Source organism: Verticillium alfalfae, genomic scaffold (genome assembly GCF_000150825.1).
Source record: "Verticillium alfalfae VaMs.102 supercont1.3 genomic scaffold, whole genome shotgun sequence".
In the NCBI taxonomy this organism is placed as follows: Eukaryota; Fungi; Ascomycota; class Sordariomycetes; order Glomerellales; family Plectosphaerellaceae; genus Verticillium; species Verticillium alfalfae.
Window position 1 is genome coordinate 274,309 of NW_003315036.1, and position 13,355 is coordinate 287,663.

At 56.3% G+C, this 13,355-nt stretch overlaps 3 protein-coding genes across 3 annotated transcripts; 2 read left to right on the forward strand and 1 right to left on the reverse strand.

The window, feature by feature from the left end:
* Positions 1-2,260: 2,260 nt before the first annotated feature.
* On the reverse strand, positions 2,261-3,796 carry VDBG_02595 (conserved hypothetical protein; the record flags this gene model as incomplete). The annotated part of the gene is made up of 2 exons (XM_003006410.1): positions 2,261-3,468; positions 3,601-3,796. 2 exons carry the CDS (start codon positions 3,794-3,796, stop codon positions 2,261-2,263), a joined length of 1,404 nt encoding a protein of 467 aa, XP_003006456.1.
* A 1,110-nt stretch (positions 3,797-4,906) lies between these two features.
* On the forward strand, positions 4,907-5,219 carry VDBG_02596 (hypothetical protein; the record flags this gene model as incomplete). The annotated part of the gene is made up of 2 exons (XM_003006411.1): positions 4,907-5,093; positions 5,207-5,219. The coding sequence occupies 2 exons, from the start codon at positions 4,981-4,983 to the stop codon at positions 5,217-5,219; spliced, it is 126 nt and encodes a 41-aa protein (XP_003006457.1).
* Positions 5,220-11,797: 6,578 nt separating this feature from the next.
* On the forward strand, positions 11,798-12,874 carry VDBG_02597 (regucalcin; the record flags this gene model as incomplete). The annotated part of the gene is made up of 2 exons (XM_003006412.1): positions 11,798-12,218; positions 12,384-12,874. 2 exons carry the CDS (start codon positions 11,798-11,800, stop codon positions 12,872-12,874), a joined length of 912 nt encoding a protein of 303 aa, XP_003006458.1.
* Positions 12,875-13,355: the final 481 nt, after the last annotated feature.

A 13,355-nucleotide genomic window follows, 5' to 3' on the forward strand; every position in this document is an offset into this window, starting at 1 on the left:
TTCATTTGATTTGTATGCCGCTAACTCTCAAGCCGCGTTCCACTTTCCACTTCTGTTCCGCCACGCCTGTCTCACCCGTAAGCGTCTGCCCAACACCAACATGCATCGGCCACGATGGTGCCCGAGGCGTGAGCCGCACCCGGCCGGAACTCCCCCCCCCCCGGCCCCTCTCAAGTCATGCAGAGCAAGTCCGAGATGGCGAAAGTGAACAGCCAGCATCGAGATCGGGAGCGAGCACTCCTCTTCCCCCCCCCCTCCGGCCTTCGGAAGACACGCGCGAGACAAGAGACGAGCACGGAGGAAAAGAAACAATGCAGCATGCATCGGCAGCAGCAGCAGCAGCAGCAGCAGTAGAGTGCCTGCCCCTCATACACAGTAACTCAAATGACGTCTCCCAAATGTTACCGTCGCCCCTGACTGGACCCCCCAGGCCAACCAGCGACTCATGATAGTGCCTATCAACCAACCATCGACGCCCTGCGAGTCCTCTCCTCAGCCCCTCTCCTTGTCGCGATTCAGCCCATCAGCCCCTGAAAAGCACGGTACCAAAGGCTCAGTCGAGTGTACCCTCTTCCCCCTTCCATCATACATGTACCACCTCCTCGTTCAGCGCCTGAACGGGAAAAGGAAAAAGGAAGGACTTGTAGCGACCAGCTGCTACCTCCCGCTCTTGCCTTCCTCCCTCCCGTCCGCCCGCTGCCCGTCACACTCGCCTCTACCTTGGCCCCCCCTCCCCTCACCCCACTCCTTCTGTATACGCCTCTTCTCCTCTCCCACCCCCCTCCCAAAAAAGGCAGCATGCGATCACAGGATCAGATTCTGACGTGGCCAACCCTGCCTCGTCCTGCACCACATCGCGTACATGTGTATACACACACATACACACACACACACACACACGCCTGAACCTACCTGCCCACGGACTCCCCGCCCCCCTCCCTTAAAGATTATCCGCATGCGCTCCTATGTTGTGCCGTGGCCATGCCATGCCATGCCATGCCTTGACCATGCCGTGCCGCCATGCAATCTGCGCCCTGCCACCCCCGTCTCGCATTATTCTGGTTGCTTCAGAATCGAATGGGATGGATGACTTACATTGTGGCAGATGCTTACTCGACCAGACCTAGCCAGCGCAGTAGGCCCGGCCTGGCCAGCAAGCCAGCAAGTCAACAAGCCAGCAAACCAGCCAAACCTTGCCGCCTCATCAGGAGGCACATGTCGCCCGTCTGACATGGCCTCGGACATCTGGTTGATTTCCATGTCATTTGTTTGCCATGCATCACCCAGCATCAATAGCTCGCAAGCGACGAGAAGACACACCCGTGTAGTACTGTCAAGTAGTGTGCCAGTACAGCCTCGTCCCGCGTGCAACTGGTTTCTTGATCCTTGGTTCTTGTTCTGCTTGTCTGTTTGCGTGTGCATCCTGTAACTATACCCCCTTCCTCTGCCGTCAGGCTGCACCGTTTGTCTAGTGCTATGTACCTAGAATTCCGGCCCCCAAAATACCGGGCTGTTGCAAAGCCCTCTCGCTCGCTGTGGCCCCTTGACATGTGTCTTCTGTCGTCTATCCCCCTCCATCGTGCTTCGCCAAGTCAACGAAAGAAACAAATAGGTATCCTGACCGGCATATGACCGGCTTTCCGCTGTAAACAATCTGGTATCTGGAGAGCGCACGGATTACAATGAAATCTCAACCACACATACACACACGCAACAGCCTTCTTTCTTCGCCAGGCAAGAAAAAACAACAAAAGAAAGTATGGGTGCAGTGCTGCTTTGGCGAGCATCGCCTGTTTCGACCGTGAGATCCAACGCAGAGGTCCTCCATGCCGGACGACGCTGTCTGCCCGTAGTCGTAAAAGTCGACCAAGATCCTCCGTACCCGCCCCTCCCCCATTCCACGCCCAAAGTTGACGAACACGACTTCCATTTCCGGACGAAAACGCTGACAGAAAAGAGGATAAATCAGTGTCGGTCGCCCGACGATGCCAGTCTTATAGTTCAAATGATTGCAAAGGAAGTTGCTGCGCATGATATTCAACCTTTTCCATGCACACGATTGCTGTCGATAGTATAATTTCTGTTGTTTTCCTTCACCGTCCAAGGTGCGGCGGGAAGCCTTGAGAGCCGGGTGGTCCAGGCGGGCCTGAAGATTGGCTTGCCCAGCCTGTTTCATGTTGGACCCTGGCATGGCTTGCATGCGCCATGCCAGGCGGCGATGTCCTCGGTACATTTCGCAGACGTGGGCCCCAAGTGGCCTTCACCGGGCACGCAGGGGTGGAAGCCTCTCGCCAGGCCTCATCGAGGGAGAGTTGGCCATGCCGCTGTACATTGGTGTGTTGATCGGAGGCAGACTGGTCGGCGTCGAGTTCGGCGTTCCGTATGTTGGAGTCGTGAACGTTGGGGTCGCGCTTGTCCTTCGCCTACGAGCCGGCCTCTCCCCCGATGAGTCGCCCGAACCGTAGCCCTGAAGTGCCTGCGCCGCTGAGCCTGTCTGGTTGGAGAGGTTTGCTTCCGAGCCATATGCAGACTCTGCAACAATGACTGGGCTATTCGGCCCCGCGGCATGCTCAGCCAGAGGCGTCTGAAGTAGCAGGTTGCGCAGACGATCCCTTTCAGCGCGGAACCACTCCCTTTCTTGCATCAGAACTTGCATCTGACTTTTAAGATCCACATTCTCCGATTCCAGAGCCCCAATCTGGTCCTTCTTGCGCTTCCTGAAGCGGGCGGACGCCCCAGCGTTGCGCTGTCTCTTCTCATCAGCCTGACGGGAAGCTTGGCGGTTGTCAAGGACAACATCGACGGATCCTCCATCACCCCCGAGCGACATTCTGAGCATCGCTTGCCCGTCAGACCCACCCGCGGCAGCACTAGAGCGGATGCTGTTGTAAAGCGGTGTACCTTGTCCAGGTCCTGGCCAGACCGGGCTTCCGGGTGGGATGGATGTCGAGTATGTCCGAGGAGGCAAGCCGAAGGGATGGCTCGGTTGAGTTTGTGGCTCATGGGTTCGTTCGTGGGCCTCCTGTGGCAGCGTAGAAAAAGGATGCCGACTTTGGCTGCTGGGCTGTGGCAAATGTCCAAGACTGGGTTGGGATAAGGAGCGCGGCGGTGTCAAGGACGCAGTCTGAGGCTTGCTCAGAGAAGGGTGCGGCCCCGTGAATGGTAGGCCTGGAATCGAACTAGTGTGGTGAGCGCCGCTGTCTCTGTCCCCTCGAAACTGCCTTCGCGTGGTGGCTTCAGCGTGCTGAAAGGGCACTTGGTGATCTCCGGGTTGCGTCTGATGGATCCCAGCGGCGCCCATCCCTCCAAGACCCGATGGCTGTGGGCTCAGCAAGTGCCGAGGTCTGTTCATCGCTGGAAAGGGAAACGCATTCGCTGGCGAGTGTCGCTCCGTGGGTGTGTTGCCGCTAGGAGTCAAGCCCGCCTGGCTGGCTGGGGTGCCGGGCTCCTGTGTGGCATGGCTCTGGCCTGAAAAGACATAAGGCAACGGTGTTGTAGCAGGCGTTCCTTGTTGACTGTAGTTGGCGATGCGAGGGGACCCAGAAGGCCCGAGAAGCCGTCGGGTTGTTGATGATGTTTCGGAAGAGTTGATTAACCCACTTATGCCCAGAGATCGCGCGGACTGAGGCCTAGATCGATCCTCCGGAGTTGGTCCGGGGCCATGAGAATAGTCGGAGGAAGTATGATCATGGCCATCGTCTCGGATTGCAGCGACTCGCTCATGACTGGCAGCCTGGCTCTGCGGTGACAGCGAGAGACGGGATGGCTGAAAGGAAGGCCGCCCCCCCTGCGACATTGAGGCCTGTTCTCCGACACTCTCCTGGTGTTGATGTCCTGACCATTGACTGCTATGGGAAGAATCTGGAGGCGACAGCTGCGACGTGGACGGCTGCTGGTGATGGAGATGCTGTGTCCCCTCAGACTTGCTGGACCCTGTAGACCGACAGTCGTCGGGCTGTTCACTGTCCCGTGCCTCGCGAACCCGCTGAGGCTGTCCCGAGGAGCGGACAACCGTAGAGTATGTGACAGCCAGTTTGTCGTATGGATGGAGGGACTGACCGGGCCGAAACCAACAGTCCCTACTACTGTGCTTTTGTTGAGTGATGGAAGAAGAAGTGGACTTCGCTGTTGAACCAGAATGGACCGTGACCCAATGTACAAATATTGGTTTGCTCAAAATGATAAAATGATACAGGCCGAGAAATGGTTAGAGATGAACACCAGACAAGAATTCAGGCTGTCTGTAGTAATGCGAGCAGCACCTTGTCTTGAATATAGACTCAGCAGGATGGTTGCCTGACAAGTAGCAAGAGGGAACAAGATGGGGGACACCCAAAGGCAAGGATTGTACCAGGGTAGACTGTGACTGGTGGTCACCCGCTTGTGCTGGCAATGTATCTCGAGGTAGTTGCGGTGACGGACGAGTGGGATCTCTGCACGTCAATGGACCTGCAACGCTTGGTGGGCGAGCTACGCGTCTTGAATGGCCGGGACAAGTCCCCTCGAAGCGCTAGGTGATGGGTCGCCAACGGCGGTCAGTCGTGGCAAGGTTCGTCCGCCTCGCGACGTCCTGCAGCTGATACAGAGGGTTTGGTCGGGCCGTGGCGGGCAATAGCGTGTGGTCCGTTGGCCTGAAAAACCAAAAAGCCCTTGGGTGATGGGGTCGTCGACCGTCAGAATTGGTGGTGGACTGGCTGATGACGAGGTCGGCGCAAGGCAGAAGTTCGCTGCGAAGTCAAGCAACGCCAGTCTGCACGCGAGGAGGAAGCTGATGAGAAGAGAATAATAGAGAGAAACAGACAGAACTCGACTGAACGGGGTGCTCGGTCACAGGATACTCTTGTTCACCGGTGTCAGTCGGGCCCCCTCCCCTTCACGACCACAGCAGGGTCCCAAGCGAAAAGTAGTCACGTCCGGGGGGTTAGCTTTTCTTCCTCATTTGCCTCAGCACAGTGTTGCTATTCCCAGTCCCACGCCTCGATGGCCCCCCTGTTCAGGCTACCGGGGAAGCAAAAGTCTCTAGGCGCACCAGGGGATGACCCGGATGTTGTGGACGGACGTGCAAGTGACGGGGATGCAGAACGACCAGTCGGGTCGGAGTGGACGAGGAGCAGTCGTGTTGACCGGGGTGCATGAGAAGACCAGCAGGGGATGGTGGGTCGCTTCAGCGAACCGTAGGTACTGACGCCAGAAATCCCACCTCCAGGCAGGATTTGTGACGAGCCCAGGGTCCCATCCGGGACTTTCTGCGGCCGCCTATCTGGTTGGTGACGGAAGAATCCAGGGTGCGGAACGAGGTAGGTGTTACTGGTCCATGGGGCTGTAGCAGGTATGTGATGCAGTTTGCTTTCTTTCTGAGAGAGTCGTTTTGGCTGGGTGGCTGGCCCGTTTGGGATGTGAATCATCGAGGAAGGTTACAATATGCCGAGCCAGGGCTGCCAGGGTCAAGGGGAGGACATCTGCAACGCCTGGTCACTTGCGGCCTCCACGTTTTGACGGATCATGACGAGCAGAGACCGAGCAGGGCAAAGCTCAGGCTGGGAAGTCTGATGCATGCGAGCCTTACACTGACTGTACGTATGCCACACCTGCCACCTACCTGGGAGCGGTTGCTTATTGGTGCCGTCTGGCGTGTGCCATGGCCCAAGCCGAGGCGTACAGAAACTGAGCCAGAGGCAGCTTCGTCAGGGCTTCTTCTCGTGATTTGCTGGCAGAATCACCGACGGCAAGCGTGACAACATGTTTGCTTGGGTGGCTCCGAAGGAAATGATAACCCTGTCAGACACGGCAAGAACAAGGTTAGTCGACCGATGAGTGGAGGAGAGGTGAATTTGCGGTGTCGGTGGCAGTCTCGGCACCAGGATCCAAGCCTCAGCCAACAAACCCCCAACCTTCCCACGGCTGCGATGGAGAGTGAGAAATGGCTGTGACCGTGGACTCTTACGGTAGAGGTTTTTCCTTGGTAGGTAGGTACGACACAACAGGGTATGCTGTGTGTGCCTAGTGTCCTGTGAAAAGCATGATATTGTCGGGTGGATCAGGGGGTGGCCAGTTCCTCCTGCTGGTGAGAGTAGTTCGTCAGGCCCAGGTCCCGTTCCGTCGCCAGGTTCCAGGAACGGGTAAAAGGTTGGTGGAGGGGGATGGCTGTGCGTGGGTCAATGTTGGGGCGCACCCCGATGTACCCACACGGCGCAATGCTGCTCTCGCTGTACCGAGTAAAGTATCGATGTGCTGGTGGTTTGGGAGGCAAGCTAGTCGCTACCATCTTGAGCCAGATCAGCGTCTGTTGCAAGCCCTATCCTGTCCGCCTCGCCCTTGGTTCGTTCGGATTTGGAGTGCGCAGCTCGGGCGTCCGCATTGTTCACCTTGCAGCGGCTGCGACCGAGCCGCCCGACCGTCATAACGCTTCAAAGGTACTGGCTTGCAGCAATGTCAAGCTGGGATCCCTGACGATCGCTGTTGGGGGACAGGACATGAGCCCTCAGGCCCGGGGCTACGTAGCTTCGTAGCAGATAGACGTCATGAATAGCCAAAACATAGCAGGAAAAAAAAGTTGGGACGAAAAAGCTGCGAGACTAAACAGCATAGCCCCGGCCCTGGCCACTGGGGGAACTCACCCCGTTACCCGCCGCCTGCCAGCTTTACCAACCGTAGACGAACACGCAGTTCGCAGATAGTGGTCGAGACAACCCCCATCCTCGAGCCTTTTCGCCAGTGCCTGGCGAAACCAGTGGACATGGGGCTCCAGACCGCTGGGGCGTGGGCTGGAAGATGGAAAGTGAGATATGACGGGCGGGTGGTAGGGGTATGCAGTGTGAGGTGTGGTGCCGTGCGTGTGGAGTGTGCATGCGCTTCTGGCAAAGGTGACGAACAGGAAACGAGCAAGGAAAGTGGTGTGGGTGGAGGACAATATCAGTAGACGAGCCGAGCAACGCAACGCCATCTGTATGTGACGAAGAATGAATTTGCAATGAGTCGTCGTCGACTGAGGATGGAAACAAGATACGAGCGAAGTGGCATGGGAGAGGCGAGGCAAAGCAAAACAGTTAATTTTCATTGGGTTCAGCACTAACTGGATGCACCTTCTTTCTGGACCTTCACCCACACCTCCTTCTCATCGCGTCAGGTAGGTCCATGACTAGGCAGGTATTGTAGCCAAGGCACCTTCATGATGAAAGGCATATGCCGTGTACATGGTAATCCCTCGCTCCTTCCTGTTGTTTCATGCAACACAACTATCGTTGGAAGGCACTTCCCGTGACTCCGGAAAGTACCTTTTTGGTGCATCGTCACTTCCAATCTTCGAAGCCTTGCTTGATGCAATTATCTTTCCTGTCTACTCCAGTTCCTGGTGTTTGGACACCAGCTAGGTAAGGCACCTAGGTTAACACCCAAGGACGCCCTCGTCCCAAGCACCCGACTCTTGTCCCCAACAGAACCGTTCATCAATATTGGCGTTGATCCTCTCGCCGCCATCACCCATCCCTCATCGGATCGTCACTCATCACCGCCACGTTGACCGACACAACGGAACCCGCTTGGTGTCTTCCGGAAGTTGGGCACCAAGGGACCCATGGCCTGACCCTGTCATCGACAAGCACAGAACCCGCGTGCTCAAGTCCGCCCGCGCGCCGCCCACCCATACCCGCCCGCACGCAGCAAACACTATGTGCAAGCCATCCCTGCTCCGTGCATGAGGAGCATTAGGTTTGGCCTGTCCTCAACGCTGCAGCACACTCGTTAGCAGCTCAGTGCTGGGGGGCGGCGGTTCGCTGGCGCACCGCGGAAGCCTTCCCCTGCGCCTGTCCCCTGCTCAGTGCCCACTCTGGATCAGACAAGAAAAAAAAAAAGTCAACTCCTTCGCAACCGTCAGTGACTGACCCTGCTCACACCCCTGCGGCCCTGGCAAAGGTCCAGGCGGGTTTTCTATGGAGATCTCCCATGGACCCTACGCCATCCGTCACCGCCCTACCACATGTTCCACCGAGGCCTCCTTGTCTGCCAGGCCAAACACCAATCCATCAACACACAGTACGAGCAGCTTTGATCCCCTGTCAACCCGGGGAACTGGCTCGGTGTGCAGTGGACGAGAGATCATGCGTCTTGGGTCGGTCCCTGTCCATCCGCCATCGATGCCCCATAATTCTGAGGCGGCTTGGTTGCTCAAAGTCGAAAGCCACGGCCTTCTTTTTTGCTCTCGATCTTGAATGTCACCTGTACGCCGTTGGGTTCAGTCCGGAACGTCAGAGTCGGTTGCCTTCCTCCCTGCTTCACAGCCAACTTGTTGGCCAATGCCAGGCACGATGTCTTTGGCACCCAATATCGTCAAGCCACAAAGCACGTCACACCACACGTCACCTGTTAAGTGTCCCCCCACACTCGTCTTGCCTGCTTTCAAGACATTGAGGAGCACTGGTGCGGCTTCTCGTGACCCCCTTGCCCCCACATCCAGGCACTTCATCACAAACGACCCCCGTATCGAGACCTCTGTTGAGTGGCACAGGAGTCTCGCAAAGTTCTCAATCACGTCTCCTGCGGCACAGATCTTGTGCAGCCCCTCGTTCGGCTTTACCCATAACTTCGTCACGAGATCGAGGACCGTGTCCTGACCGGGCCACGAATACCCTGTCCTGATTACCTCTCAGCTCAGTGCCGTGAATGGGGATGAAAACCAATAATCTCCTTCTCATTTCCTCTCCAGAGAACGTTCGCTACTTCTGGTTTCCGCCGCAAGCGCCACCTGGTGCACGCACGCCTGCACGACGCTGACCAAGGACGCTACGCACGTCACCATTGCCCTCCCCCAACCCGTAGGATGCTGAGCGCAATGGGGACTTTGGTCCCGGATGCCACATGTTTTCCGGCCCGTCCTGTCGTGGAACATCGGTGGCGGTGGTGGTGCAGGCTGCATCCATGGCCGCAGACGGGAAAGTCCCTTAGGGTCGTTGCTTGCTGAGGCATCATTTCCGCGATCCATCCTCCGCTACTCGCCGCCCCACGCCATCGTGTTGCGCTTTCCAGAACTAGTCAAATCTTTCGGTCAGTCTGCCTCGTGTAGCTCATGAACACCATTCTGGGCGTCAAAAGGTTTGCTACCATTGGCAGGCCCCCGGAGACTGGCTAGGGACCTGATCCACTGATGATGGTCGAGGGCAATTTGCGGCCCAGCCATCGAGGTTGCAAACTTGCCATTTGGTTGCATCGCAAATTACAACATGTCATTTGCTCCAGGCCTGGGCATCTCCCAAACAATGTTTGATCGAGTCAAGCGAGACGCGAGAGACCATGCATCGTGTCGCCATCCTGGCAGGCCGCTTAAGTCAGCTAGCCACAGTCGTTACACCCTAGAGACAGCAACTTGCCAGATCGCGAAGAACCCGCCCCCATAACCTCGACTCGCTATAGTTCGGCCATATAAGGCGAGGCGCTTGCGCAAAGAATGGACCCCTCCTTGTCGCATCGTGCTGGCACATCAAATTCATGAATCCTAGCTGATTCGGACTGCCCGAGAGATGCTGCGCTTCCGTTCGTACTAATCAGTTCTTGCTCCTTGTAATGCCCTGGCGTCGCCGCAGGCGGATCCTCACCGTTGTCCTTGTCAGGATCCCGAAATGAGCCCAACGAAAAAACGAAGTCTGAGACATCTGCAGCAAACTCGCGCTCGTAAGACTAGCGTTCTCCAGATGTGGCTCGGCTTGTTCTACGTGACGAAGACGACAAGCCTCTGGTGGTCTGTCCACAAACAGAATGACTGTGAGAAGTGATGTACAGCGGGGGACTGCTGACCTGCAGATCAGTCTGTCGGCAATTAGGAGGCCCGAGTCACCTATCGGCTGCTATGGTCAGACATTGCCATTAGCCTCAGGCAAGGAGACTCCTGTGAGACATTATGATTTGCATGGGCTCTGGGCCCAGCCGAGTCAGCTTTCATTGCGCCTCTCGGTAGTTGTTCCAGCGATCACAAAACAATGTCTCGCACACAACGAAACGTCCCACCCCCAGAAGCAGCCCCCTACCTACTCTGTTCGTGCTGAGGCTTCGGGGACCACAGGCCGGCCCGTCCCTAGCAGCCTAACCAGGCGAAATACCGCCGTCGTGGGCTACGTATGACGCAGTACGCCGACGCCTTGCTGGTCGACAATGAAGTCAATGGCAGCGACGAATTCACCACCGCGTCGGAAGAAATGATCGTGGCTGTACGACGGGGGTTCGATCTAAAAGGACGGGTTATGCAATGTAGGTATGGCATGCATGGCGGATGCAGCCTCCAGCACTGACAGTCTCCATCGTGGAGACCAGCGGCCCCTGGCGCTGACTCGATGTTGTAGCACACTGTTGCATTGTAATTGCTTGCAATCGGGCACCAGAAGGTTTTGTGATCGGAGCCTGAATACGGCGGTGGCGGCGGCAACAAACACCACCTTGTAGGTCGTATGTGACCAAAGCAAGGTTCGAAAGGTCGAATGCAAGCCATGTGCAGAGACGATGAGCACCTGCAACAAACACGTAAAAAGTCCCCGAACCTTTTGCCCATAGGGCGGCCGGCCCAACAACGCCTCAGAAGACATGCTTGCAATGGCCTGCCATCCGCTCAGAATCCTACAACCGGCAAGCCGAGGGAGGCCAAAGCAAGCAACGCCAATCATGGCGATGTGGTTCACGTACTATAGCATCTGTAGCGTGTCAAGACCGTGCCGGCGAGCCGTGCACAAGTGCAACCGTAGGTATCAGATGCATCTGTATCATTCAAGAGCACATATCGCCCACAGATCATGTGTTCGAGAAGTGACCGCGAAACGGCTCGAGCAGCAACAAGGGGCGTTGTGACTCTCGAGCCAACCTGATACGGTGAAACGGACCCTTGGACGTCATCTTTTTCACGGCACAGTGCGTTCACATCCTCCCTGTCCGGACCGAGACCAGAAGCAACATTACAAAACGAGAGGGAGAGTAAACACATGAGTCTTTCCTGTTGGCACTTGAACATATCAGGCATGTGAGTCGAAAGAAGGAAGTAGATGGATCATGCCCAAATCAGCGACAGAGTCATTTTCCGCTACACTCGCATGCACTCCTGAGCACGTGAATGCATTACTGTCTGTTCAAAGCTACTCCACCGAGTCTTTGCTGAAAGCACACGGTGAAGTGGCCCACACTGGAAAGCAACCAAAACCCATCCTGTTAGCTTCTTCTAACGTGAACAAATAGGACAAGACCAAGGTTGCGGCAACACACCAACACATCAACACATTAGACTTGTCGCTGAGATGCAAACTTTGAGGCTTGATGTGCGAATCCGAGCGCCTTTTGGAGTCAGTCCCTTGCAAAGTGCTTTGAGGCGAACGGTGGGCGAGATAACACTCTCCAAGTTCGGTTCAGGATAAAAGGCCCGGTCCGTAGGCCCGCATCCCGGCTGCGAAATCGCTGCGACACGGATATGCAGGCACGCAATGTCATGGACACGGTAGCTCCGTTGCTTCTCCCGATGCGTCACGGCACGTCGCTCGTCTTCGCAGATGGTACGAGAAAACAAGCTACTTTGCCCACCTTTTTCCCAACCCAGGCTTCAATCTTTCAATTGTCAGAAAAAGGTAAACTCCCGTACAAAACCTCACGCCGACGTCATCCTGTGTTCACTGGACCGCTGAGATCACAGTAATAGTAGGTGCACCGTTCGCAGGACGGCCTGGTTGCAGATAAACCCCTCGTCTGCAACCCCTCTTTGAGACAGCGCATCTTAACCACCCGACAACCCCGCCGTCACACATCAGATCTCCCAGAGACAAACCTTGCTACCATGGCTTCTTTTCAGGAATGGACGGTGAAGGAGCCTTACCTTCACCTGCACAGTGGTCTGGGTGAGGGTCCCTATTACGAGAAGCAGACAAACACACTGCGTTGGGTGGACATTAAGCAGAAGAAGCTGCACAGCATTGACATTGACGTTGGGCCCGACTCATTAAAGACTCTTCAGCTTGATGTGGCCGTCACCGTGACAGCTGACATCGAGGGCGTTGACCCAAAGGACAAGATTCTCGTTGGTCTCAAGTACGGTCTTGCGGTGCTAGACCGCGCTTCTGGCAAATATGAGTACATTGACAAGCTGCGCATCGCCAACCCCGAACGTATTCGCACAAATGACGGCGCCATTGATCCCAACGGACGTTTCTGGGTCGGGAGCATGACAGATTTCGGATTTGGTGATTTTCAACCAGAAGGTACGTACGGTTTTTGCTCTCTGTGGACCAGGGATGACTTGCTTGTCGCGCCTCGACTCATGTGGCCACTTATCACAAACATCAGGCCGGATGTGATTCTGCAGGCATATCTGGCCATCCCATCCCCGCTTCTGCATTGAGTTTGAAGCTGATTGTCTTGTCTAGGGGCTCTTCACCGCTTCGACGGCAAAGAAAAGCAGGAAGTGGTGATCGAGGGCCTCACGATCCCCAACTCAATCGGCTGGTCGCCGGATGCCAAGACCATGTACTACACGCATTCTACAGAGGGCACCGTGTACGCCTGGGATTATGACGTGGCTGACGGCAGCTACACCAACCACCGTGTTTTCTACAAGCACCCCACGCCTGGCCACCCGGACGGCTTCCGCGTCGACACGGACGGCAACCTCTGGCACGCCGTGTACGGTGAGGGCCACGTCCTCAAGATCTCGCCCGAGGGCAAGGTCGTTGGCGAGATCAAGCTCCCGACGCCCAACATTACCTGCACGCAGTTTGTGGGTACAGAGCTCTACTGCACGAGCGCCAGCATGGACGAGGGCGACGAGGGCACCGAAGAGCAGAGGAAGTTCGGTGGTGCTTTGTTCAAGGTCGACGTCGGCGCCAGGGGCCTGGACTTTTACGAGTTTAAGCTCTAGGAGGAGAAGCGTTCGCGTCCGAGACGAACGGCACATAACGTGGGCATGCATGCACTCACATGCAACCGGGGCTACCGCGGAAAGTTTTTTTCTTTCTTCCGTTTTTAGCAGTGGCCGACATGCGTCAACGCGTGTCATGAGGCGATGGGCTGGACAGCGATATGGTGGCATTCTAACTTGAGTGCATCGACTACGGCGGATGCTCACCGCTGGGTGTCAATGACATGTCAGGCCTCTCTTTCTTCAGGCATCAACGATGGTCTTCCTTTCGATCCTTGCTGTCCCTCGCAGATGAGATGTCACCTGTTCCGTGTTTCGTGTGCTGCAATCATTTTCGACCAAAGCAACGATGAATGTTAAACGCCCCCCCCCCCCCCCCCTTCCACCCCCTCCAGTAAATGGCGCTACAGCTGCATGTGACAAGTCTTTTCAAGTGCCCCTTCCCCCTACTTGTTACTGCCTGGACCCGATGCCGACGTCC